General features: G+C 38.7%; 2 protein-coding genes across 3 annotated transcripts in view; both read left to right on the forward strand.

Moving 5' to 3' along the window:
- The window catches only part of ksr1a (kinase suppressor of ras 1a), a 31,448-nt gene extending 14,640 nt beyond the window's left edge, over nt 1-16,808 (forward strand). The window contains exons 3-21 of one of the 2 annotated variants that reach the window (XM_059351842.1): nt 2,514-2,661; nt 2,750-3,239; nt 6,028-6,209; nt 6,778-6,847; nt 6,985-7,068; nt 7,157-7,218; nt 7,303-7,412; nt 7,848-8,016; nt 8,287-8,328; nt 8,628-8,676; nt 8,762-8,840; nt 9,988-10,275; nt 10,954-11,150; nt 11,242-11,338; nt 11,852-11,985; nt 12,394-12,525; nt 12,668-12,803; nt 13,711-13,844; nt 15,146-16,808. In XM_059351842.1, coding sequence (XP_059207825.1) covers nt 2,514-2,661; nt 2,750-3,239; nt 6,028-6,209; nt 6,778-6,847; nt 6,985-7,068; nt 7,157-7,218; nt 7,303-7,412; nt 7,848-8,016; nt 8,287-8,328; nt 8,628-8,676; nt 8,762-8,840; nt 9,988-10,275; nt 10,954-11,150; nt 11,242-11,338; nt 11,852-11,985; nt 12,394-12,525; nt 12,668-12,803; nt 13,711-13,844; nt 15,146-15,152 — 2,610 coding nt within the window. In that variant the 3' untranslated portion in view covers nt 15,153-16,808. The remainder of the gene's footprint in view (nt 1-2,513; nt 2,662-2,749; nt 3,240-6,027; nt 6,210-6,777; nt 6,848-6,984; nt 7,069-7,156; nt 7,219-7,302; nt 7,413-7,847; nt 8,017-8,286; nt 8,329-8,627; nt 8,677-8,761; nt 8,841-9,987; nt 10,276-10,953; nt 11,151-11,241; nt 11,339-11,851; nt 11,986-12,393; nt 12,526-12,667; nt 12,804-13,710; nt 13,845-15,145) is intronic. The other variant, XM_059351843.1, reaches the window with a different exon arrangement.
- Nucleotides 16,809-22,161: 5,353 nt separating this feature from the next.
- LOC131986874 (uncharacterized) lies at nt 22,162-25,039 on the forward strand. Its single transcript, XM_059352011.1, has 2 exons — nt 22,162-22,269; nt 23,781-25,039. Exon 2 carries the CDS (start codon nt 23,789-23,791, stop codon nt 24,578-24,580), a length of 792 nt encoding a protein of 263 aa, XP_059207994.1. The 5' UTR covers nt 22,162-22,269; nt 23,781-23,788; the 3' UTR covers nt 24,581-25,039.
- The last annotated feature ends 761 nt before the right edge of the window (nt 25,040-25,800 follow it).

Here is a 25,800-nt window from a genome sequence, read left to right on the forward strand (position 1 = left end):
ACATCACAATGATTATATGAAACCTTTTTTTTTACCTGGAATCCAGCCTCTCTGTTCCCATGCTGTAACTGACAGTGAGGTATTGCATAATGTTATCCAAGCATGCGGATGCCATGTTGGCAAGCTTCTTAAATGATCATGTGTGTCTTTCTGGGAACTAATTAATGTTGGCTGTGGCTTTGCTAAGCAGCCTTAACGTATCTCATGGAAGCTCTTTTCTAGCAGTAACAGAAAGAAAATAAAATGAAAACTTGTCCTTGTGTGAAAGAAAAAATGATCCTGTAAGTAATTATGAGAATATTACTCAAAATAATGATGCAATATCTCAAAAATAATTAGAAACTTTATCAAAAATAATTACTTAGTATCTCAAAATAATGACTTTGTATCTCTGAAAATGAGAAACCTACTCAAAACAATAAAAAAATACTTGCAATAGAGACTTTTATCTCAGAAATAATAAAAAAGCGTTCACAAAATAACGACTTTAATTGAATTTAATTGAATTTAAAGCATTGTCATTGTTAGACCTCCCCATATTGTAAAATCCAACCAAAAAAATTAAGGTTTAAATAAATATTCATTATTATTATATCCTAAGTGCATTCCAAAATCACTTCCAAATGTGCATTCATGTTCAGTTCTGTCTACAGTAACTACATAATGTGCATGTGAGTATCCTATTCTGATACACCATAATGACTAAAACCTGCTTGACTAAATGTGTAGACTCAATAACCATGTGATGTTAATTGCAGTGTACACATGCATCCCAATGCTGACCATCATCACTGTGCAAAGGAGGCTGCAGAGCTGCAAGCATGCATGCAAGCTATGCTGTTCGTGGTGCTAAAATTGTAACGTTATTATGAGTGAGTAGGTAGGAGGGGAGCAGAGGGCCCACAGCCACTTATGAATATCACATCACTCACCCTTGTGTGTTCGTCTGCATGTGTGTGTGCTTCCTTTTGCTTACAGTGTACACATGAGTGTGGGAGGTTGCCCTAGTTTTCTGATCAGTGTTTGCCCTCTCAGAGCAAGGGTTTAACCTGACTGATAAGCGACTGCGTACTTCCCATGTCTGAAAAACATCCTAAACTATCTCCTATTTCCTTCTGTGATGCACAAACAGCTTGTGCCGTCATGTAGCCTTCCATCTCAGCAACTGAACATTAAAAACACTAAATGCCTCAGGCTTGTAGGTCTGTATCTGTACAGCCATACCCTCAGTTCCCTTAAGTTACTTTTATTAATTATAATGTCTAATAACAGATGCATATTCACATTGTACAGTGCTTTTTTGAAGTTGTTCTAAATAGATTTTTGTTGCTAATGTATCTGTAGCTAACAAAGCTTTGTTTGAGCACTATAAAACCTCATCAAGCATACTGTTGCTCTCTCTTAGTAGTCTTACATTTTGCTATCTCTTCACTGTGTGATCAACCAGCTGATTCACACGATAATGTCTAATATGACAAATTATCATTATCAATTCAATCAATTATCAATTACCAGTAATAGGTTGCAGGTTGTTGCATAACGTGCATCTGTATCTTCAACTTTAGGGGTAAAATGTGATTGCAATTCAAACCAGCTTGCGGTGAATTCAGTCCCAGCCGCCATGTATCTGTGTCTTATCTGAGAGTTAGTTTCTTAATTTGTAGCCTGCTCAGTCTGCCACCCACTCTGATCTTGCCTTACTAATGTTATTGTCTGCTTGCACAATGTTGTGTTGTGTGACGTCTGCTGTCTTCCTGTTAGCTGGTATCAAGGTTTCCTTCACCTTTGCACAGTTATCACTCTATCTAAGACTATGCTTTACTTCACTCTTTGCATAGATGTGTTCAGAAATCCAGTCTGAATGAACGTAACTGACTCTAAAACAACAGGATAGAGAGTCTTGCATGGACAATAATTAAATAGTAGTAAAGATTGGATATCTAAAAGACTCTGCCTTGACACAAGCTTGTCTGAGTCCTATGCAAGTACAAAATGATGGTATTTTCCTGTCCTACGTTTTTGCACACTCAGATATGTGAAAGAAGCAAAATGATAAATGCACCAAACATACAGGATTACCTCCTTTTTTTTCCAGGAACGGGGCAAGTCAGAGGTTGTTTGACCTATTTTAATACTGCAACAGCCTGCCCTTTTAATGCTGACTCTCAGCCTGCTATCAGACATGGTGTTGAGACTGATGTTGTGTTAGGAGACTTCGAACTGAAGTTTTTTATTGATGTTGTATAAAAAACTTGGAGCATCCAAAGTGTCTTTGAAAAAAACACCTGATTTATTGTGATGTTATAGATAGACGAGAATGTTAATATACATGTTGTTTCTGAAGACTTGGCAAATAATTCCTCGTTACTTTTTATACACTGATTTCCCATATTTTATACCTGCAGATTGCTTTCTGTTTTCTACTGATACATCATGCATTTTGCTTGTGTGTTTTGCTGATTCTTGTACAGTTTTGAGTGACCCCCCTCTCTCTTGGTATTGTCCCTCTGCAGGCAGTAGAAGCAAAGTTGTCCCTGGATGCCTTACTGCAGATGTCAGGTGCTCAGGTGAGGGATACGATGCGAAGACTTGGTTCCAGTTCAGAAGAATGTGCCAGGCTCAGTGCTGCCCTCTCTTGTCTAAAGAGTGCCACTGAATCAGGTATGTGTGTACTCCATGGAAGCCCCCATCCTCAAGAAGCATCACTGTATTCTTCTTCTTTCTACTCATGCTGTTTTCTGCTGTCCAGGGGGTGAACTGAGAGAAGACGGCAGTCCCTGGTTGTCTGAGCCCACAAGGAGGGACAGTGGTTCCCTACTGACTGCAGACCAGCTAACCGGCCTGGGGACTCCACACCGCGGCCACAGTCCCTCACCTCTTGCCCGCCCATCCGCCATCCATTCCACGCCATCAACCCCTTGCGCTACCTTCCCTCATCCCCGCTCAGGCTCGGTGTCAGCGGCGCCCACTCCTGAGGCGCTGGCGTCATACTGCCACGGTGACAGCCCTCTTACAGATCCTTTCCCCATGTCATTACATCGCACAGCTCGGCTCCACGGACACACTTCCACCCCGCCCATAACTCCGCCCTCGAAGAGGCGTCACCGACTGAAGCCCCCCTGCACCCCTCCGCCTCCGTCCCGCAAAGTGCTGCATCTGCTTCCCAACATCACCCTGACACGCAGCAAAAGCCACGAGTCCCAGCTGGGCAACCGCATCGAGGACCCACCCACCAACAAGTAGGTTCTCAGAAGGCTATTTGGTTACAGAATACAACTCGACAACAGCTCTGCATTAAATTTCAAGTAGTTAGGATTTAAACTACAAGGGAATCCTCAGATTTAGGTGCTCTGGCATTGGGACGTGTGAGGGCACGTGCTGTACTTGATGCCTTTGTTCTTTTACTATTGACTGGTATATAAATGAAATTTCTATACATTTCTTATCCAAGGATCCACTGATGCTTACGCAAATGTTCTTAAAATACTTTGATTACATTCTCAAACTCCTAGATAGACACTAATGGATCAAGAAACTGATTCTCATTAACATACATTATGTTTGTTAGTGATTATTTGATCTACACACAAAAATCAGAACATAAAGTGTTATCCAATAGGCCCAAATTAAGATGTATTGCTGTTTGGCCACAATAGAAAAAAAATAGATGATTTTTTTTCCATTTTTGACGATATATTTTATCTCATATCAACCAGCCCTAGTCATTTATCAACAAAACTGGCACAAATCAGATTTTTTGTTTGTTGACTTGTTTTCAGTTTTATTGGGATTATTGAATGCTTTTTTTCATTTTTCTTCAAAATTGGTAAGATTACTTTAAAAAATATCTTAGCTGGAGCTGTATGCATGACAATGTAATCCACTCTAAGGCACAGAGGTAAATATCCGTATATAAGATAATTAACCTGTAGTTAAGTTCCTCACGCAGAGGAGAAATGAAGGCAGCAGAGCAGTAGTGGGTGCTGTAGCCTGCTTAAACAAGCATGATCATGGTGGTATTACAGTAATTGGGTTACTGTTCCAGCCTCACATTTATTATCACAGACTGATTAGAACAATTGCTGGTGCAGTTTTTCTGAAAGCATCTGTCCAGTGTCTCCTTCTCATATTAGTCTTACACTGTGTCAGGACAGAAGCAGGACAGACTCTCTCTCTCTCTCTCTCTCTCTCTCTCCCTCACTCACATCCTTTCACATCCTGCCTGTTGCTCCTTTGCTCCGGCTGTATGAGTGGAGCTAATCCCCGCACAGATTCCCAGAGATTATGACTCATGTCAAAACAGGAAGTATTTCCTAGGACTAATGCTCAGAGGTGGCGAGACACATACAATCTCTCTCTCTCCCTCTCCCTCTCCCTCCCTCTCTCATTTTTTCTCTCTCTCTTTCTGTCTCTATTGTGATTGGGCGCACATACACAAACAAGCCACATGTTTATCCATAATATCCTGTCTGTTTATGGAAAGCTTTAGTGAGAAAAAAAATGGCAAAGGCAGAAGTAAATACGCTGACATAGATTCAATGCATAGGCGATCCTACACACTGTATGTTATATTTTATTTAGGGAAGCAAAGGATCTAAAGATTTCAGGAAATGCATATGAAAAACAATACTATTTATTTTGGCATGTTTTGGTTAAGCATAAGCCCATATAAATGAGCTGTAACTTTGCACTTGGCAGCACTCTTCCATCACATGAACAGATCTATTACCAAGCAATTAAAATACGACCCTACATGCTACATGCTTATCTGTCAAATGAGGAGTTTTATTAAATTAAATTCCATGTATTCCTTATTGTAAAACATTTATATTTTAAATTAGATGTTCACTTAAAAATGTGGGAAACAGCCTACTACAATTGCCGGCTAAAATCAACATACCCTTCCCATTACATTACATGTCATTTGGCTCACACTTTTGTCCAAATCAACTTACAATAAGTGCATTCGACCTGAAGGTACTAGCTTTAGCCCACAGGAATAAAGTAAGTACATAACTTTAAGAGCCATCTGTAATCGCTGCAGGAGTGCTATATGCTAACGAAGAGAAGAAATAGAAGAGTAGAGGGTTTTTATTTTTTATTTTATTTTAATATTTTTTATAGATAGGCGACCATTCACCATTTGGGACCCATTAATTAACACACCACATGCTACATGTAATACTGGGTTGTATGTATTTGACAAATAGTGGATTTACTTGAAAAATGCATTGATTATGTCTGTTTAGATTATATAGTTAAAGGTTTGTTTCTATCTGCATAGTACATACAACAATAGCAGTAAACTGCAATATTTCCATTTCATTCCCATTATTTCCCATAAATTCCTGTTGATTTCCATGAAATATTCCCAGAATTTTACACCCCTACAACAGCAATCTGAAAATGTAGTTATTCATAGTTCTTATTGTACAGATAAAATAAGACAAATTATTTGGATAGGATAAGATTTGTTTATTGTTATGTGCACAGACGTAAAGTGTTAACAACATGCAATGAAATTCTTACTTTCCACATCCCTCAACACAAGACAATACAACATTTAAAAAACACACAGCAATACAATTTATCATAGTAATAATAAGATGTAAAATATAGTAATATAAAATAAATAATAGCAGCAATGTACCAGAGCAATTGAATAAAGTGCATTATTGTTCAAAAGGTCAATTGTGGGTGTTTAGTGGGTGTTGGATGAATGATGGGTGGGGATGTAGATTTCAGGGTGTGGATGGCTTGTGGATAGAAGCTGTTGATTACTCACGTGCATGTGAGTGTATAAAGCACAGAACTGGCACTGCTTCGGTGCTTGTGACCTCAGTCTGGGTGTTAAGGATGTCACCCTGTCTATCTCGTGCCAATGCTATTAAGGTATTCCAACGTGCCTCTCTCCAGCCCTTACATAACCCGTCCTATACAGGCTGCTGTCGGACCTGCTGTAGCATCCAGTCTAGTTTTTGCCAGTATACCGGACTTAACTTTTTTGTTTGCTTTCCCTCTCTGCAGGTGTGTTAAAAAGAATAAGTTGCTGCTGAATATGCAAGTTAACGGGAATGGATGTGAGGACTTGCCTTCTCGTTACCCCGTCATGTCTGCGAGAACCCCTGGAGTCGCCCCAGCTGCCACCACAGCATCTTACACCCTGCCTGGCACGCCCACCCTCATGGAGGAGCACAGCACCATTAAGAGTGAGTCATGCACGTGTGGTAAATATGCATGTTTGATGTGTCAAAAATATGACCTATAGAAAAAAGGTGGGAATTTATGGACCAAAAATGTATTATTTGGTTCTGAATTAATAATCCTCATGTCTATTTCAGTTTCTCTATTTCCCAAATGTTTGAATGACAAAATTGGAAGAAGGGCTGGGGGATATGGTGATGTGTCTTGTCATGAAAATCTAAAATTGTCTATTTTATATATTTTTTTAATATAATTCCAGCCAAACTGTGTTCTGGTAATATTTATGTCATTTGAACGGCGATTTACGTTTTGATCCTTGCACTTGATGGCGAACTGTTTTGCTGACATGGAGGATACAAAAATAGACTTTACCACATGTTTATTTCATATTGACTATTTATTGACATGCTATTTCATGATATATGTCATTATCGAGCTATGAAATTACCTTTTTCAGGATCAAGGATTTGGCCATATCGGCTCCTATTCTAAATTGATACATTCTCTAGTTTGTATGTGATTAACCACTGGGGTCATTAGAAACTTGACATCCATCTCTCTCTCCCTGGCTAGATAATGTAGCAGGGCATCGCAACTCTCCACAAGCAGTGAGGAGGGACATCGGCCTGGCAGTCACACACAGGTGGAGCTTTCTCTTACACATGATACGCTCTATCCTTAGCTTATGTCACAATAAAGCAAACAAGTTAGATTTGTTATTAATGAAATGGCAAACAGAAATACTTAAGTACTTCAACTGCTTTACTTGTATTTATGTAGGTTTTCTACCAAGTCCTGGCTGTCCCAGACATGTCAGGTGTGCCAGAAGAACATGATGTTTGGGGTGAAGTGCAAACACTGTCGGTGAGTTTCTGTTATTGACTGAGTCAGTAGAACAGTAACAGAGTGTTTTAGGTGCCGTATACTGATACTCTGCCTACTGTCTGTGCAGGTTAAAGTGCCACAACAAATGCACAAAGGAAGCCCCATCCTGCAGAATCTCCTTTCTACCAAGTAAGCTGTGTTTAATCTTCAATCTGCTGTTGATGGATGTGATGTATTGTGCACATACATTGTGACTTTTTTTCTTTTTTCTAGTCGCCAAAATTCGGAGGACTGAGTCTGTTCCCTCTGATATAAATAACCCTGTTGACCGGCCGGCAGAAGCACCGCAGTTTGGCACACTACCAAAGGCCATTACAAAAAAGGTAAAAAAAAAAAAAATACTGACACCTATGTGTCACCTATACTATGTACATCAATGAAGAATAGAATGGCACTATAAAATGCCAGACGAGAGTTTGTCCCTGACACATTTGTGTCATGTAGCACATATAACCACTCTGATCCAATTGTTCATGTATTTGTTTTGGAGAGAATAGAGAAATAGTTCTGCAAGTCATTTTGCTATCGGCTTTCCAGTCTTTTCGCCATCTGCCCTTTCAAAACATTGTCAAGATTAGTGATGCTGTCAACATTCAATGCTGCAATACGTATTCCTGCCATAACACAATCCGGCAGATTTTCCTGGAAATCTGGCTGCTTCAGTCTGAAATGAAAGTAAAGCAAAGTGTACAAGCTGTAGAAGCATCTTCAGTATCATCTCTGACTAGTGTCTTTTGCATCCATCCCTGCCTGACCAGGATCATCCTCCAGTACTGAACCAGCTGGACTCCAGCAGCAATCCGTCCTCCACCACTTCGTCCACACCATCCTCCCCAGCACCCTTCCAGCAGAGCAACCCCCCCAGCGCCACTCCACCACCCAACCCCTCACCCAAAGGCCATCGGGATAGCCGTTTCAACTTCCCCGGTAAGCCTCACAGACGCCCGACTACAGAAGCACAGCTGGAAGCATAGAAAGCCAAATACTGTACTCTGAAAGACACACACATTGTAAATTCAGCATGCTAGCATTGAACTGGATTTCTCCTTCTCTTCCCTTCTCTCTCTCCATAAATGACATTAACACTGACGAACAAATGTGCTTTTACAAGATCTGTTAATTCAAAGCTTCTCTAACCAAGAGTCTCTCTCCCTGCCATGCTTGTCGGTCTTTCCCTCTCCTTTTTTTGTGCAAAAGCTGCCTGTTACTTTCAGCATAGACAACAGTTTATCTTCCCCGGTGAGTTGACGCTCCAAAGTGTCATGCTGCATTGTTAATCTCCCACTGTTCCATTCTACAGACCTTAGATGTCCTCTCTGTCCTCATGCATGTTTGCAGTTAGGGCTGTAGCAGTTACTCTATCTAGATTCACTGTGTCATTAGGATTGCATGTTGATACTAGACAGCCTTTTGACACCATCTGCTGGTGGTAATGGGAAATTGCATGTTCTGTATGTAGTGAGCAATAAAGTGACGGGAAACGGGGAAAAAAAGAGGATAAATGATTTTTTTTCTCAACCATCTTATCTTTTCTACAGATGTCTCCAGTCCTGCTCATTTGCACCCGGATGTCCTCCATGACACTGTGTAAGACATTTTTATTTTAAAAAATCAAGGTAATTTCATAATTTACCTGTTCCGTTCTAATTGGACTTTACCCCTGTGATGTCAGTTCTATGTATCGCACCAGTGAGATTGAGCCGTCAGCGGATGACATCCATGGTGAGCTGGTTGAAGATGACGATGAAGAGGTAATGTTGCAACATGTTGTCTGGAAAATACACTTACATTTTGGTTTTACTGTCAAAATTATTGGCATGCCTTTTTGCATCTCATTCTGTTCTGTTTTTAGAGATATATGGTCATGCATTAAAGGTAGCAGAAATAAATAAGATGTGTCGATTGGTGACTCAGCTAGTCTGTTTACCTGAGACAAAGCTGAAAATGATGACCCACATCATCATGTCAGAAGAACATCTGAATAGATGTTTGTTATGACACCAAGGTGTAAAACAGGTATCAAAGCAGAGAGACATGGGATAAGCACATTTTGTAAAAAAAACAAACTGTGTTGGACTTGGAGTAGTAGATAATTTTTATCAAATCAGGTAATTCTTTTTGAAGATATGATGATACTCAGATTGCAGGTTTCTTGTAGATAATTTCAGCATGAGTGGCCTGGTCCTGCATTCAAAACTTAATTAAAGAGTGAAAAGTTTCAGGTTCATAATGTACTTTAGGTATCAAAAAGTTAAAGTACTTGTTATGCAGAAAGGCCGCACTCAGATTGTTTATATGTTCTAAATAAATATTTTGATTATTTGTATGGATGCATTTATATTGGCAGCGTTCTATTTTGTAAAGACAGAGCTCATTTTTAATACTTGATATACTGTTATGAGTTTTAATTTAAAAAAAAAATGTCTAATCACTTTAAATTCATCATGTTTCTATGTTAAATTTTGACCTGAAAAATAGCTAAAGCAGGCAGCTAAATTAAATGAAGTATAAATATGAAGTTAAAGTACAGTACTTGAGTAAATGTTCTTACATTTTTACATTTCATTTTTTACAGTTACATTTCACCACTGCCAAAAACAATAGCTCTTCTGACATTTGGTTATTGGAACCAGGTTTGACCTGTTTAACTTGAGCTGTGGTGTTATTAATTTAACCAGTAGAGTCTTGCTGACATGTAAATATTGCTGTTTTACAACCGAGACAGCAACACAGAGCTGTGCATGTTGTGCAAGCACTACCCTCATTTTTAAGTGAAGAAAATTACCACAAAGTAGAAAAAATCTACCTCTTTGTACACACTTAACTTTCCCTTGTTTTGGGTGTGTTTAATCCCTTTATGCAGAGTAGATTAACAAAGCCATGTTCACACTCTTGCAGGCAGGAGAGGAGGAAATTGAGGTTGAAGATGAAGACGGCGAAGCGGAGGATGATAATGAGGATGATGATGAGGAGAATGAGGACGATGAGGAAGATGAGGATGATGGCGAGGACATGAGGATGAACGTGGGTTCAGACGGTGAGTGCGATGAGCTGGATGATCTCCCCAGCTCTCGGGGAAACCAGTGGAAGGGCCCCATCTCCCGCAAAGCCAGCCAGACCAGCGTCTACCTGCAGGAGTGGGACATCCCCTTTGAGCAGCTGGACCTCGGAGAACTCATAGGAAAGGTGAGGAATCTGACCTAGATGTTAATGTAAATGTATCTTATTTTGAAAAATGCACTTCTTCTGAAGATGTTGTCTGTCCACGCCAAGGTTATAATTGTTTTGGATTTTTCATTAGTTTTAGTTTTAATTTCGTTGTGAATTTTTGTTTTAAAATTCAGTTAGTTTTAGTTAGTTTTAAGAGTGAGTTTTCTAGTTTTAGTTTAGTTTTTAGTTTTTGAAAATGCTTAGGTTTATTTTTTATTAGTTTTAGTGTTAGTTTTAGTTTTTTTGTAATGGGCTTTGTGTTGGGAGCGAGATTCAAAGTGGTCATAATACATTTTCCCTTTATTTCCTTTGGTTTATCCATCTCAGTCCCAGTAAGGTTATTAACTGTTTTGAATTTTGGTTGGAGTGTAGACATCCCAGTCTCAGTAAACATATTCACCATGTGTTGCATGTTCAAATAGAAACACTGAATTATGAATGAAAAAAGTTGACAAAAACGAAAACTAAGGACATTTCCACAATAATTTTAGTTTTAGTTAGTTTTGTAACCACGCAATACAGTTTCAGTTAGTTATCGTTTTTTTAAAAACTCTAGTTTTTATTTTTATTTCAGTTAACGAAAATGTTTTTTCAATTCTAGTTTTCGTTATTTTGTTAGTTTTTCGTTAACTATAATAACCTTGGTCCACGCAGGGCCGATGGGGCAAAGTGCACAAGGGTCGGTGGCACGGAGAAGTGGCTATCCGACTTCTTGAGATTGATGGGAACAATCAGGACCATCTGAAGCTCTTTAAAAAGGAGGTGATGAACTACAGGCAGACGAGACACGAGAATGTGGTTCTCTTCATGGGGGCCTGCATGGCTCCGCCCCACCTGGCCATCATCACCAGGTAAGAGCAGAAATATCTAACACACCTCTGAAATGACTTTCACTCACATGTTTTCATCCTCAGTTGAATCTTTTTTTCTCTCTCCCCACAGCTTCTGTAAAGGGAGGACACTGTATTCAGTTGTTAGAGACACTAAAAACACTCTGGATATCAATAAGACACGACAAATTGCTCAGGAGATTGTAAAGGTAATATTTCTTCTATAAATATTCAAATCTGTCATTTCTAATTATTTAAGGACATAGAAGAGGTTCTAAAGCCATATTTTATGTCCATAAACTCATAATAGAAATATTTTCATTTTAAGAAGCAAAGTGTCTGAGTCTCTGTGTTCTGGTTGCATAGTGTATTATAGGGTTTTTATTAGAGCCTATATATATATATATATTTAGTTAGTTATATATATATGTATATATATAAAAATATATATATATATATATATATATATATATAAAAATCCCATGTTAGTCGGGCTCTAGTTTTTATATATTTGGCATTTGCATTAGCACAGCCACAAAGAGAATGGATAGTAAAGGGTTAAATATTTTACAGTTTATCATATTTCTATCTATTTTGAAACAGATTTCATTTTGCTGTTTCTATATAATTTATGATCAGTGTATTGCCAGTTGAGTCCAGTTTGTTATGTGCATGAAAAAAACACTCACAGTCCATAACTGTCACTTTGTCTTCCGACACAGGGAATGGGCTATCTACATGCTAAAGGAATCGTTCACAAAGACTTGAAGTCAAAGAACGTTTTTCATGATACCAATAAAGTCATAATCACAGACTTTGGGCTGTTTGGGATTTCTGGAGTTGTTCAGGAGGGGAGGTAAGAAACGACCACTCGAGAGGCCGTAAAAACACAACCTCAGCCAAAGTGCTCTTCAAACCACACTGCTATTACCTCGGGAGGCCCAGTGATTTGCAATAATCGCTGAGATCTGCAGTGGCTCCAGTCCTGCAGGCATTTCTCCTGTCAGCCAGATTTCTTTTTACTGAAGTCTCCTGATTGTAAAATTCCAATACGTTCTAGCACAGAAAGTGCATTTTGATCACACAGCTAATTTTGTACCCCCTTTGTGTATGGCTTCATGAATAGCTTTTGTATACAGGTTTTGGAGACTGCATTTAGTTAATGCATTTTCCACTCTAGTTAATGCATCTTTCCACTCAGATTTTCCACTCCATTTGATTTGTTATTGACAAATGTGTACCTTTTTTTTTTTTTTTTTTTCAGGCGTGAGAACAAACTAAAACTTCCACATGGCTGGATTTGTTATCTCGCACCAGAGATTGTGCGCAGGATGAGCCCAGGTAACAATGAGGACCGCCTTCCTTTTTCCACAGCTGCAGATGTGTACGCCTTTGGGTAAGTTCTGCACACTCATCTTTCATAACTTACTTTAAGCTCACTGCTCTGATACACCTGTTTCTGAATGAAAAGAGCTTTCATTATGACAAGAATTTACCATCTGACGGGATAATAATACTTTTACTTTCCCCCCATTAAGCACTATTTGGTATGAGCTTCAAGCTAGGGACTGGCCAATCACCAACCAGCATGTGGAAGCTACCATCTGGCAGGTGGGGAGCGGAGAGGGCATAAAGAAGGTCTTGGCAGAGATCAGCCTGGGCAAGGAGGTCACTGTAAGTTGAAACTCAAGCAGTCTTTCAGAAAAGTTTATACTGCTTGTGTAAGGGTCCTTTCACAACCAAACGTTTAGTCCATTTTAATCAAACTCCAGTGGTTAAATCTTTGTTACGGTTCGTTTTTGTTGCTTGTGACTCTCCAATTGAACTCTCGGACCCTAGTGCGGTTCGATTCACTGTCAACGTAATCCGACCAGAACCTGACCCAATTAAAGGAAATGAACCAAAACGCCTTTTGTCATTACAGAATTATCAACATGTTTCTCAAAATAACTTAATATTTACCTTGGTGGTAGAAGCATCAAAGCTGTCCTTCTCTGATTCTACAGCTGTCTGATCGCAGCACATCGTCTGTTGAAATAATGGATCAACACATTGTTGACGTCCCGCAGCCTCAACAGGAGCTCCTTCTGAGCGTTTCTCTCCACATTAGTTTGGTGAACACCAGAGCAGATTACGGCTGGTAGAATCAAACGTACTCAGTTTGCGCTCGGCTCCACGTTGCTTTGTTTATTTCCGTGTTTACATTTTTTACCGCCAACTTTACAACCAATCAGAAATGATAGTGCGAGTAGATTTCCAGCCCTCCACGTTCGTACACGCCCCTCTGCAAATCGTTTTGTTTTATTTGGTCCTCTTACATTTCTGCACTGTGAAAGAAACCAGACAAAATACAAAACCAACCAAATGTATCAATTCCACTCTGATTCGGAGGAACCAAACAGACTGGGGTTGTGAAAGCGACCTAAGAGAGGCAAATAATCAACTAGGCTCTAGCGATGCAGAGATATGAAGATGTTGCAAAGCTTTGTTAGATTGATCATCATTCATAGTCCACAGTTCAGGGATTGCATGGCTCAGTGCTTTGCCAGGTGCATTGACTCAAAGTGGTTTGTGGTCTCAGGAGATCCTCTCTGCCTGCTGGGCGTACGACCTGAGGGAGAGGCCGACCTTCACCCAGTTGGCCGACATGCTGGAGAAGCTTCCCAAACTCAACCGCAGGCTCTCCCACCCTGGACACTTCTGGAAGTCTGCAGAGTAGGTATCAGGGATGAAGGACGATGTGAAGACACTGGAAGTGTGGAAACAAAACAATATAAAGATCTTAGTGTATATCTTCGGGTTCTTTTCAGTCTTGAGTTTAGGGTTAGGATTGCATAGTCTTATTTATAAACACAATTCATTAATGGATTTTTGTGTAAAAAAACAACAAAAAAACAGTTAAGTCGGTTTGAAATATTTCATTATTTTTGTCCATCATCACACATGACCCAAATTCACTGTGTCACTGCAGCGCGGCGTAGCTCTTCTCAGCTCTGCTGTTGCCTTCCTGCTCTCTGGTGAAATGTGAACTTAGTGGTCTATATATGTAAATGTGAATTGTAATGTTTAATTTATTAACTGTCACCCAACATTCTTGACAATTGTCTCCCAATGGAAATGGTGCATCTTTGACAAAAAAAGTGTCACATGGAACGAGGAGTGAGACTGTGTTGTCATTCCTAAACAAGGCTGGCAGGAAGAACTAAAGACTTACACGACCAATCCAAAACAGATATCAAGTCATACATTCTATTTGTATTCATTCCTGTGCTCATGTGTATGTGAAGCAACTGTAATTTTGCGAGAAACAGCAGGTGGAAGAGGTTCGCTGTGCCATCACTCAGTCAGATCACTTCTGTTCTCACGGTCACCTAGCTATACATATGGGACATTTAGTGACATATTATTTTACTGCCCAAAGTGTGAAACAACCATGTAAAAATGAAGTCAGGGGAATTTTTAGACCTAAAACATCATGACCAGAAAATAATTTAGAACTCATTTCTCACATGTTACATCTCCATATTTATGTGGTAATCATGTACATCTCAGAATAATCAGAATAGATTTCATCCTCTTTTTACCCAGAATTGCTTTTTCCACTTCTTGCTGCTGCACGCCGTCTATGCATTCATTGACATGACTTCATTGCACTTTTCCGCTTCTTATTTATGATTTGCTTTTTCACAAACCTTGATCGTGTTTGCTCCAGGACTACAAGCTAACAGTGAAGGGCCTCACTATGACAACGGGAGAGAGGCCAGTGTGTTTTCTTTAAAAGGAAACTGAAAAAAATGACTTAAAGTCTTCTTGGTCATAAATGGATCAAATTAACTGTCGACTGAACTCAGACAGCCTGACCTGTTTTTATGTAGTGATTGTCCTTTAACTAATCTATGTGTGCGTAATATCTTGCTGCTTTTCTTCACTGTAGAGCTGTTCCACTTTTACTAACCGTCTAATGTTTGTGTTTTCCTTTGCTCTTTTCTCTTTTCTTTTTCTCTTTTCTAATCTAGGTTGTAGCAGTCACTCTGAAACATAAGCAATGCAAAACAAAGCCTGGGTCTGCCTTGCATGCTCCTGTATCCTTAACTCTTGCAGGATTGATCAAAGCATTGCCTCTGCCTGAAACAGACACTGCTTCCACTAATCCACAGTCTGATCTTCCATGTCTAACCGTTACGTTTTCTCGTTGGGAAGAGAGGATCGGTGGAGCGAGTGAGGTGTGGCGAGGGAGGGAGAGAGGGAGGGGGGGGACACAGCTGTCGTCTTTCACGCTTTCCCTCCTTTTCGGCTAATATCTCTTTGCCTTCCTTATGGTTTTGTTCTGTGATGTTGTGTGGGACTCTGAGGCTTGTGGTGTCTGTACTGAGACTGACTGGTGTGCTGTGGTCTGTGCCTGCTGATGGCTGCCCTGTCCTCGGCCCGCTCACCTTCTCTGTGCTGCTGTGATGTGGTTGTTCTCGCCGGGGCCCTGACCACACGGCTCTTCTTCTCTCTGAAACACACAAACAAAACACACTGCTGGACATAAAATGGACCCTTCTACCAAACGGACCGCTTCATTTATCTGTGTTTTCCCCCGAGGGGACGTACACATTTGCAGGCTGAGTGATGTTCTCAAACCAACTGCCTCTCTGCTCCTCTCTCTCAGTATTGTGTGGTGGCATGTGCTGAGATAGTCACCAGCCCATGTCTAGACACAAAATGCACTTTGTCAACAGGAAAAAAAAAAAAAATCATGAAAACTTTTTTGTTGTTGTTGTTTAGTTTGGTTTTAAATAGTCATATTGCAGTGTTTTCTTTTTGTTGTTTTTCTTCAGAAGGGTCTCAGAGGCTTGGACAGTGTGATATGCTCACTTGTATGTTGTCTTTTTGGAGTATAACTTGGTGAATTCACTGTTTATTGGATGCATTTGAAAACAGAGCACTGATGAAGACTTGTGTATGCTAAACGACAGGTGAAATGTTCCCTTCATCATTCACAATCCACATGGGAATATAATAATGCTGGCTCTCTATGATTAAAGACTTTTAATAATAATGTCCATCCATTGAAGTGTAAAGTGCACCTTATAACAATATGAGTTATTTCGAAAGATCCTTCTTTCAAGAGTGATTTCATTCTCTCGCGCAAAAAAAATATATAAATCAGGAACCTGGCGCAAAAGTGTCCTATATCTTCCTAAAACATTACCTCTTGTGCGCGCTTGTGTATACTGTTTGTGATTGCTGGCTTCAGTTGGCGTGCTTGTATTTATGTGTTGTGTGTGTGTGTGTGTGTGAGTGTGTGTGTGTGTGTGTGTGTGGGTGCACGTGTGACTGAATACGTAGGGTTCGTGAAAGACTGCAGTAAATGTTGTGTTGCAAATCCAATGGTATGTACTGTACATACATTATTTAATGTATAGCAAATGGACATGATTCTTCTAATATTTGTATAAACATTTTATATGTAAAATACATCACAACATTTTTGAATAGGTACTGCTATGGCTATTACAGATGTATATATATTTATATTTTTTTCATGTATAAAAAGCTGTACAATTTTTTAGAATGGGCCAATACATGTTTTTTTATGTTATTGTAAAAATTCATATTTTTGTATTGCATGTGACTACCATTCTGTACACGCAATTTCTGTTTTCATCCATGAGAAATAAAATGAGGCTTGTCATGTAACAGTTGACTGGAAACAGTTATTTTGCTGCTGCAATGGAGTTATTGCCTTCCAAGGAGATGTATGTATTTTCATTTTCATTTCACCTTTATTTATTCAGGGAGGGCCAATTGAGAGCAAGCTCTCATTTCCAATGGCGCCCTGATTACAGTACACATACAATTCAACACATTACACTAGCACAATATATTCAATGAGCACATGCACATTCAGAAATCATAAGATCAATAAGAATGTCTTTAAAATGATTAAAAGGAATCAGTGTATCCAACTGAAGCTGAGACAGCAGATTATTCCATTTAAAAGGAGCGAAATAAACAAAAGCGAATTTCCCTACCTCCTTTTTTAACAGCAGGGATATTAAGAGCCAGTGGGTTTTTGTGAACGAATGGGATAGTTAAAGATCTGAAATATGTATGTATGTATGTTTGAGTAGATTTGATTTTGTCCAAGAAAAAAAAGCTGAATATTGACTCTAAGTCAGACTGAGACAAAGGTGGAAGAATCATCATCAAGCATACATATTTTTATACCAACAATTCTACATTTTACAAAGCAATCAATGGGGCAGGTTAAGAAGACCATTAGTTTTGTGTGGAGGTGAATGAAAACAGGCTGGTTATTGTTTTTGGAAAATAAAGAGACACCCCACTGGAGTGTGTAGGAAGAAGAGCACACGGATCAGGTTTATAGGAGCACACTGGGTTAGTTTCATGTCTCCAGTGGTTCCACTTGGGAAGTTCAGCCCTTGCAAAAAGAAAAACTGAAAGAAAGTTTTGTTAAACTTTTCTTTCCGAGTTTAATAATGAACAGTTCATTTGAGTGGAAGGTCATAAAAAAGCTTGTAGCAGTTGCATTATGGTCAAAGTCTCAGTTTGCCTCTAGGTGGCATAAAAACCCAACAAAAAGGTCTTCAGCAGCATCTTCAGTCTGAACAATAACAGTTGTATACATTGTACATGTAGTTTGGTCAGTGGCTTTTTGAGGCATTGTGTGCTTTGTATATTACGTAATGTTCAGGTTTGAAAGAGTGATCACTCTAGAACAGCTGATATAGAGCAATGAAAATCTCCTAAATCTGGAAACCACTTCAACTTGTGTGTCTGAAGCTGCAACAGAATTATTAGTGCATAAAATTAGTGCATAAATAAACTACACTTTAGTAAGACTGCTTTGTGCTAATCTGGCCCGGACATTTTATTTGTTTATAGTATGTAATTTGTGCTAATGCAGCTTGACTATCAATCATTCACTCAAACTTTATTTGTATAGCACTTTTCATACAAATAATATGTTACACAAAGTGCTTCACACACAATATTATTTTTATCTGGTTTTATAATAAAGAACAGATAAAATGATATAAATATATAAAATAACAAAAAATGAAAAAATAAATTGATACTAAAAATAACTAAAATAAATATAATTATGATTATAAAATAGTAACAATAATTATTGTTATAATTACCATCATAAAACCTAATTAAGACAATACTGAAAACAAACAAGTGTGACTTTAAGATGTTTATAATATGTGGCCATGGGAGCTGTCAGTAACATGATAAATACAGCTTATATTTAGTCCTTGAAACCAGTTATCGGTAAGGATGCATCTGAAGTGTGGCTTTGATGAGTGAGAATGATGGATTGATTTCTGCATGCTGGTATCAATCCAACAGAAAAGAAAGGACCTTGTATCCTTGCTGATGATGCACTGCAACCAAAAGCTCTTTGACTCCAACTGGTACTGGATCACATGACCTGCATTTGGTGAGGGGAAACTCTTTCCTTCAGTGTAGACCAGACACAGAATGTCCTTTCTTCCCTGCATGGTTAACGAAGCAAATGACAATTAGCCATTTGTTTGTTTTTGTTATGTGCTATTTCTGAATTCTATGGCTGAGGAATATCAATATTTGATTGTATGTTTGATAGATAGATAGATAGATAGATAGATAGATAGATAGATAGATAGATAGATAGATAGATAGATAGATAGATAGATAGATAGATAGATAGATAGATAGATAGATCATTTATTAATCCTTTGCAGGAAATTACAGATATCCTTAGTCTCCAAAAACTGCCATTAAAATATACATTAATATTTTTTTCCACTTTCACTAGGTTAAATCTGTTAACAAACTTCAGTCCTTATCATAACTACCAAATATTAATTTATTGTCAGAATGTTAAGCCTTTAAATTCCAGCTTGCTTACATAATAGCACTGTTGTTTTGGAGAAAAAAAAACATTTTTATTATTTTCTGTATACTAAATATAGGGGATTTTTTCCCAGTCCGGTATATGTTAATGATTAACAACAATATTATCAATTATGATGCTATTTTTTTTTTTTTTTTACCATAATACGGTAGTAATAACTAATAGAAACTAGGAAAATTACATGCAATGGAAAATGGCTCAAACTGGTGGAAAGTAGTACCACCACTGCCAAGATTCACTGCATATGTTGCCTTCTGCAACCCACAATACCAACACTTAGTGCCCTGGACTGCAATTTGCCTCTCTGCTCATCAGAATCAATGAAGTGCACAGGCTGTCATATATTATCACAGAGGATCGCTGTGCTCAAGACGAGGATAGTTGCACTGGAGAAGTCTTGTGAACTCATGACACCCTGCCAAGGCCTTCTGCTAGCAGTTCAGTTCATCAGAATCCAACTCGACAAGATTTGACTGGACGGCTATCTCTCAACGATACTATATCTTTCTCCAGACTCGCTAAAATGAAATTAGACATGTGCTGAACCTGAGGATAAGACTACACTCCAACAGAGGGAAATATTTATGGATTTGGTTCAGCCAAAAAGAGAAAAATTCCTAAACTGATGAATAAACACATCACATTATTTTACATGTGGGACCGGTGATGTCTGCAGAGCTATAATTGGACTAACAGCCAACAGAGGAATCAACAAGTTCAGCAGACTCTTAGGACTCAACACATGGCTCAGCAAAACCTGCGGTCTGAGAGGGATCAATTATATTGATAATTTCAATCTGTTCTGGGGATGCAGGCATCTTTTCAGGGCAGATGGCATCCACTCCACATCGTCTGGGGCTAAGAAAGGATGATGCACCATGACACACAGCAGCCTTGATGTGACGAAGACAAAACATTGCAGCCTCAGCGTGACAACCAGCTTATGGATCATTCTGCTAATTCCACCTTCCTCACCCTTTTTGGCATTCTGACAAAAATTGGAAATCTGGTTGAAGCTAGTATTGAATTCACCCCTCAGTCAGCTTCTTATTCTTTTTAAGCTTATTTTTATCCGATTGTGTCATTCCTTGCATTTAAAAAAAAATCTTCATAATGCCTTTCTGTCAGGTGTAAAGCACTTTAAATTGCATAGTTGTTGTTAAAAAGGTGCTTGATGTGCCTTGCCTACACCCCCAATTGTTGTTACTGACAAGTGGAACTTTCCATTACTCATGGGAAAATGTGTGGGGCTTTTGAGATGAAGTCATCTTTCTGTTCTCACTTCCTCTCTAACATTTTAAGCCTGCTTTCTACTCAAAACTAATTAAGCATCAAGAGTAGAGGCTTAACACTTATCGGAGACACTTTGAATCCATTTAAAATGAGGCATTAAGTGCATTGGAAATTTTTGGAAATATTTTCCTCTTTAGAATAGGAGTTGTATAAAAACTACAATCTTTATATAAAAAACAATCAAAATGAACAATATGCCTACACACTATATGTTTATTTTCTTGGAGCATCTGTGGTCATTAACAATGTGTTTATTTATTTAATTAAATCTTTTTCAAGGGTGTCATGGAATTTGAAAACATCACAAGATTTGTTTTATCAGCATTCAAATCAGTTTTCAGTTTTAAATCACACAGTTATACCACATTAAAAGCAAGTTGTAGCTGACAAAGAGCCTGGTTTGTTGTAGATGCAGAATCATATATGATAGTGTTGTCAGCGTAAAAGTGCACATTGAGAAACTTTTTGGTCAAGACTGTCATATATACAGTGCAGTAGAGGTCCCAGGACAAATCCCTGGTGCACGCCATTAGATACACTAAGAGATACCATTTGTCAGCATGCACTGAGATCCGCCTGATAGATTATTTTCAAACCAACAGACAGTTTGTTCAGTTGATTTCATGTGTGCCAAAAAAGAACTGACTTTAAATGGCTTTTCGATATAACTAAAGTAATCATGTGGTGCGGTACAACAGCATATTGTTGCATTTTAGAAGTCAACCACAGTTGTTTATATTAATACTTATGATATGTCTGTCCAGTTGAAACATTGCATCTGCCTTTCTTTTGAAATTATGCTGTCCACTATTATTTTTGTATTGGTTTAATTATCAGTTTCTTTTCCTAGCGATATTGCAGATTCTCTAAACAGGTATTTGGTGTCATTGCCAGCAGATTGACCAGCATGGCTTATACACTCCAGGGTCTTTGGCTCAATACCTACAACACAGATACTATTAGAGCATGGAGTGTGTTGATTGGTGAAATTAGTTTGGTAGCTCTTGCCTGGCATGCACTTAGTGTCACCTGCAGGCATAAGGCAACCTGCCAAATGAAGCATTTTACTTAATGTGTAAGTTCTTTAAGGTGCAAACACAGCAGAAATGATACAGGAAACATATCTGCAGTTATGAGGGGTGAAAAGAAGGGGAACTTAATAAAATAAATACATCTGCAATCTATGCAAATTAATAATAGTTTGGGGGTTTTTTTGCTCAGTGAACAGATGTGCGTGACTTCAACTGCAACATTTTCCACCACAGTGGTGTTAACCGACTGAAGGCCTTGTATTACTGGTACATGACATTAAACATAGTCTATAATTAAAGTCATCTGTGAGCAATTGTGGCTTAGACGGAAATAAGTGGATGACACTGAAGAAGACAGACGTATGCATGTTTATTTCAGTTATGTCATCATCTAAAATTTTCTGTGGGTGTTGGTGACGAGATCACAGGCCTTGAATACCATTTCCATAAATAAAGAATTGTGCAAATTGCAACTTTACAGCATGTTTTACAATCATGCGATTTTTTTTACCCTTGGTGTCACACAGATTGTGGGTTGCATTGAATTTACTAGATGTTAGCTTTACACACAGAACTGAAGCCCAGTAGTTCATAATCAATGAGTTACAACTATTTCACTGTAAGTGAGATAGTCAGCAACAGTTCAGCAAGGCTGCATTTTTTTATAGTCTTCTAACCAACAGATGTCTGCGTGGCCAGTTAACAACATTAAACAGAAAACCAAACCCACTTCCTCTATCCTATTTTAGTCCAAATGGAGAAGTAAGAACAAGACAGACAGATGAGTGTGTCATTGATTTGGATATCTTTCATTCGACCTTGCCAGTCATTCCTTTGCACATCTCTCTGGACTTTGCAGCACATTGGGTGCACTGATTATTTTTGGATCAAGATCATCAGCAGTGTGAGTGACAAATTGCGTTTTATTTTGAAACCTATGAACACTGACAAATTGACCAAACAATAATAATAATATGAAGTTAATTTTCAGCTGGTAAGAAAACAAAATATGTGCTATCATCTGTATTTATACTAACGGTTGTTGCATGGTTTTGTCCTGAATTGTGATGTTTTTTGTTTTTTTCTCTATTTTAAAGTCAGCCTTGAACATCATGATATATACAGTAATGTGTTTTAGGGTTTAACATCACAAAAACTTCTGTAAAAGAATCCCTCACTGAATGGGAAGCTACAGGAAAAGTTTCAGAACAACACAGGCACCGTAACAAATAAATGGAAATCTAAATCAATGTTAAAGCATCATACCAGTATTTCAAATGACAGTACATAGCTGACCAGTTTTTAAGACGGGTAAGAGCTGATTCTGATGTACAGTAATGAAATAAACTTGCTTTAGATCCGTGGCGATAATGATAATTTTGTCTGTTTGTCAGAATAATTTTACACTTTATTGGACTTGGACTTGGACTTGACGCCAGCAGTTCTGTAGCAGGTCAGACCTCCAGCACATGGAGGCATCTGTCAGGCCAGAGGACTTTTAAACGGAACCACCCTTTCAACAAATTAATTAGCAGCTAAATATTGTGGACTAGTGATGGATTAATTTACATTTTATTAAAGATTATTTTCATACTGTGCATGGCTGTGCAACAGGAAAAAATCCAACTAATAGTCTAAGAAATCATGATATGTTTTTGAGTATTCTTTTTTTTTTTAAACAATTTATTTATTAACATTTTTTCATACAGTTTACAGCATCAGTAACGGCAGTAGAACTTCAAATTCCACCCAAACCCAACCCCCTCCCAAATCAGGCCCCAAAGGCCAACTCTTGCCTTAATCGCTAATAATAATAATAATGAAAAATAAATAAATAAAATAATAATAACAATAAAAAGGATAATAATAACAGTAATAGTAAAGTAGATGATAGATAAATACAATTCAGAAGCAAATAATAGAAAAATATGAATTAATTAAAACCATAAAAAATATAAAGAAAGTTCAAAGTTCAAAGCACAGTAAATTACATTCAACAAAGGTCATGATATTGGCTTGGTCTTACAGGTGTGGTAACAACCAACAACTACCGCTACACCATTGACAGTACTCAACTAGTTAACTCCAGATATGATTTAAAGTCACTCCAGCATTTTTCAAAAAGATGGGGTTTGTTTTGAGTATTCATTTGCAGTGGTAGGAAAAGGCAGCAGCAATACACAGTATAGAATATTAGAATATATAACATATTATAATAATTCAATGTAATGGATGCATTAACAAAGTTGTACATATGTACACTACTTTACGTAGTCTTCCTCCAGTGATGACTTGTAAGAAAATAGGCTGAAACATAACAAAAACATAATTTTGTCTCTCTAATTCCTTACGGTATTAAATAGCAATTTCTTAAAAACTGGTTTTGAAGTAAACTTCTGTCCCATGTCTTTTCAGATACCAACATGAATGGCCTTCTCTTCCTGTTGTACTGCACAGAAATGGGTGCACTACTATGTGGGGCCCAAAATACAGCAGGACCCGATATTGAACAAACTTCTTCCCAGACTCCACAGGAATACAGTACAATTGCAGGCGACATCACTGCAAAAGCTTCTCCAAAAACACCCCCAGTTGGTCTCACCAGTGTTGACAGCTCCAAATCCACAGCTGCCCTTTGGCCATCTACAGTCTCTCAGCACTCCAAAGATCATAACCATTCACCTGGAGCAGAGCCCATCCCTACATCTAGTTTTATGTTTTACAGGAAGGAATGTCTTCCAGTGTTCTTTGTGGCCGGTGGTCTGATCATAGCCTGCGTTTTTTTCCTGATTTGCACTCTTTTGTTGATGTGGAAGGTGTGCCAGTTGAACAGACGCATCAAGATGCTGAGCAGCAATGCCGACCTGATCAGCACCACCGATTACTATGTGGAAACTGCCAATAAGAACAAAAAAAGGGAAGAGACAGAGGCCAAAGAGACCGCCGTGTTGATGTCTGATATCCAGCAAGCACAGGAGGAGACGGACAATGGTACCACCAAGGAAGAAGGAGAGAAGGTAACGGAGGATGGACAAACAGAAGAAGGGAACAAGAAGGAGGTGGAAGATGCTGCCAAGAGTGAGGATGCTGCAGCTACACCTGCTGAAGATGCATCTTCCTCAAAGCCACATGAGGAGGCCCCTGACTCCCCGTGCACCGACGCTGTAGCAGCCCCCCCCTCTCAGGTCACAGAGGAGATAAAGGATGTGGTGTAGAGCTATGTGTGTGATGCCAAAGAGTTTCCTGAGCAGCTGCCTTCACTTCCCTTTAGCTTTACAACCCTTTTACCGTAAATAAAGAATGTCTTTTGTAGCTTTTTCGTTTTTACAGTAAGTTGAACAACTGTGAGTGCTGCTAGATCTACATTCTTTCGGACTCAAACGTAACCCCGTGGCACTTACTCACATGTTGCCTTTGCTTATGTTGTATAAACTATCAGATGTAAGTTTGCTTAATGAAATTGGAGCATTGTAACATTGTAAATCTGTCAAACTGAGCATTGGACATTTGTGGATACAAAGAATGGATTAATAGGCTTAATGGGCAGCATTTCTCTGTTATTTGCATGTTTTGAATATTGAAAAATATTAATATTATAGTCCTCTTTTGTGTCCAATACACCCCTTTTATGTATACACATTTTTGACATAGATAAAATAAAAAGGAATAAAACACCTGTAACCAGTCTTATATTTATTACTATGCAACCATCTGTGTATTATGGGTTTGTGTGTGTGTGTGTGTGTGTGTGTGTGTGAGTGTGTATGAGTGAGAGTGAGAGTGCGAGAGAGAGAGGAGAGAAGAGAAAGAGAGGGCTGCTGGAAAACAAGCAGAGAAAGGGCCTTTTCCGGGCAGTGCCGCTCAACTCAGAAAGAACGCTCTCTTTCACCTCAGCCAGAGCTGACAAAGCCAAACAAAAAAGCTTTTCAAAAACCCAATATGAGCTTGTTTCCGCCGTCTTGTGCAGATATTTGTTCATCCACTTACTTGTGACGTCATGATGGATGTGCAACCTTCATTAAAAGTCTGAATAGTTTGTCCCTTCTCAATGCAGCCCCTGCTTTAACTCGAGCTCAACTCTAATAGAAGGACGGTGGAAACACTCTGAACTGCAGTAGCTCTGGGAGATGTGCAAATTTAGAGATGGAATTCAGTAAAAGATATTCTCAGTGAAAGAAAATCTCAAATATTCCCTATTCAGCGTGACTAAGGTAGAACTTGGATACAAGAGATTTGGATGATTGAGTAGCTCTAATTTGCAGCATTGCATGTTATATCGAGTCAGTCATGGTGCAGGCAGCTAGAAATATAGGCAGGCAAGAGAGGAAAGGACGGAGCGAGGTGGGTGAGCAAGAAGCAAACGCTTTGCAAAAGAGGTACTTTATTAAATTTTAATGACAACTGGACAAAGACAAGTACAAAATGAATACACAAG

The sequence above is a fragment of the Centropristis striata genome, chromosome 15 (genome assembly GCF_030273125.1).
Source record: "Centropristis striata isolate RG_2023a ecotype Rhode Island chromosome 15, C.striata_1.0, whole genome shotgun sequence".
NCBI lineage: Eukaryota > Metazoa > Chordata > Actinopteri > Perciformes > Serranidae > Centropristis > Centropristis striata.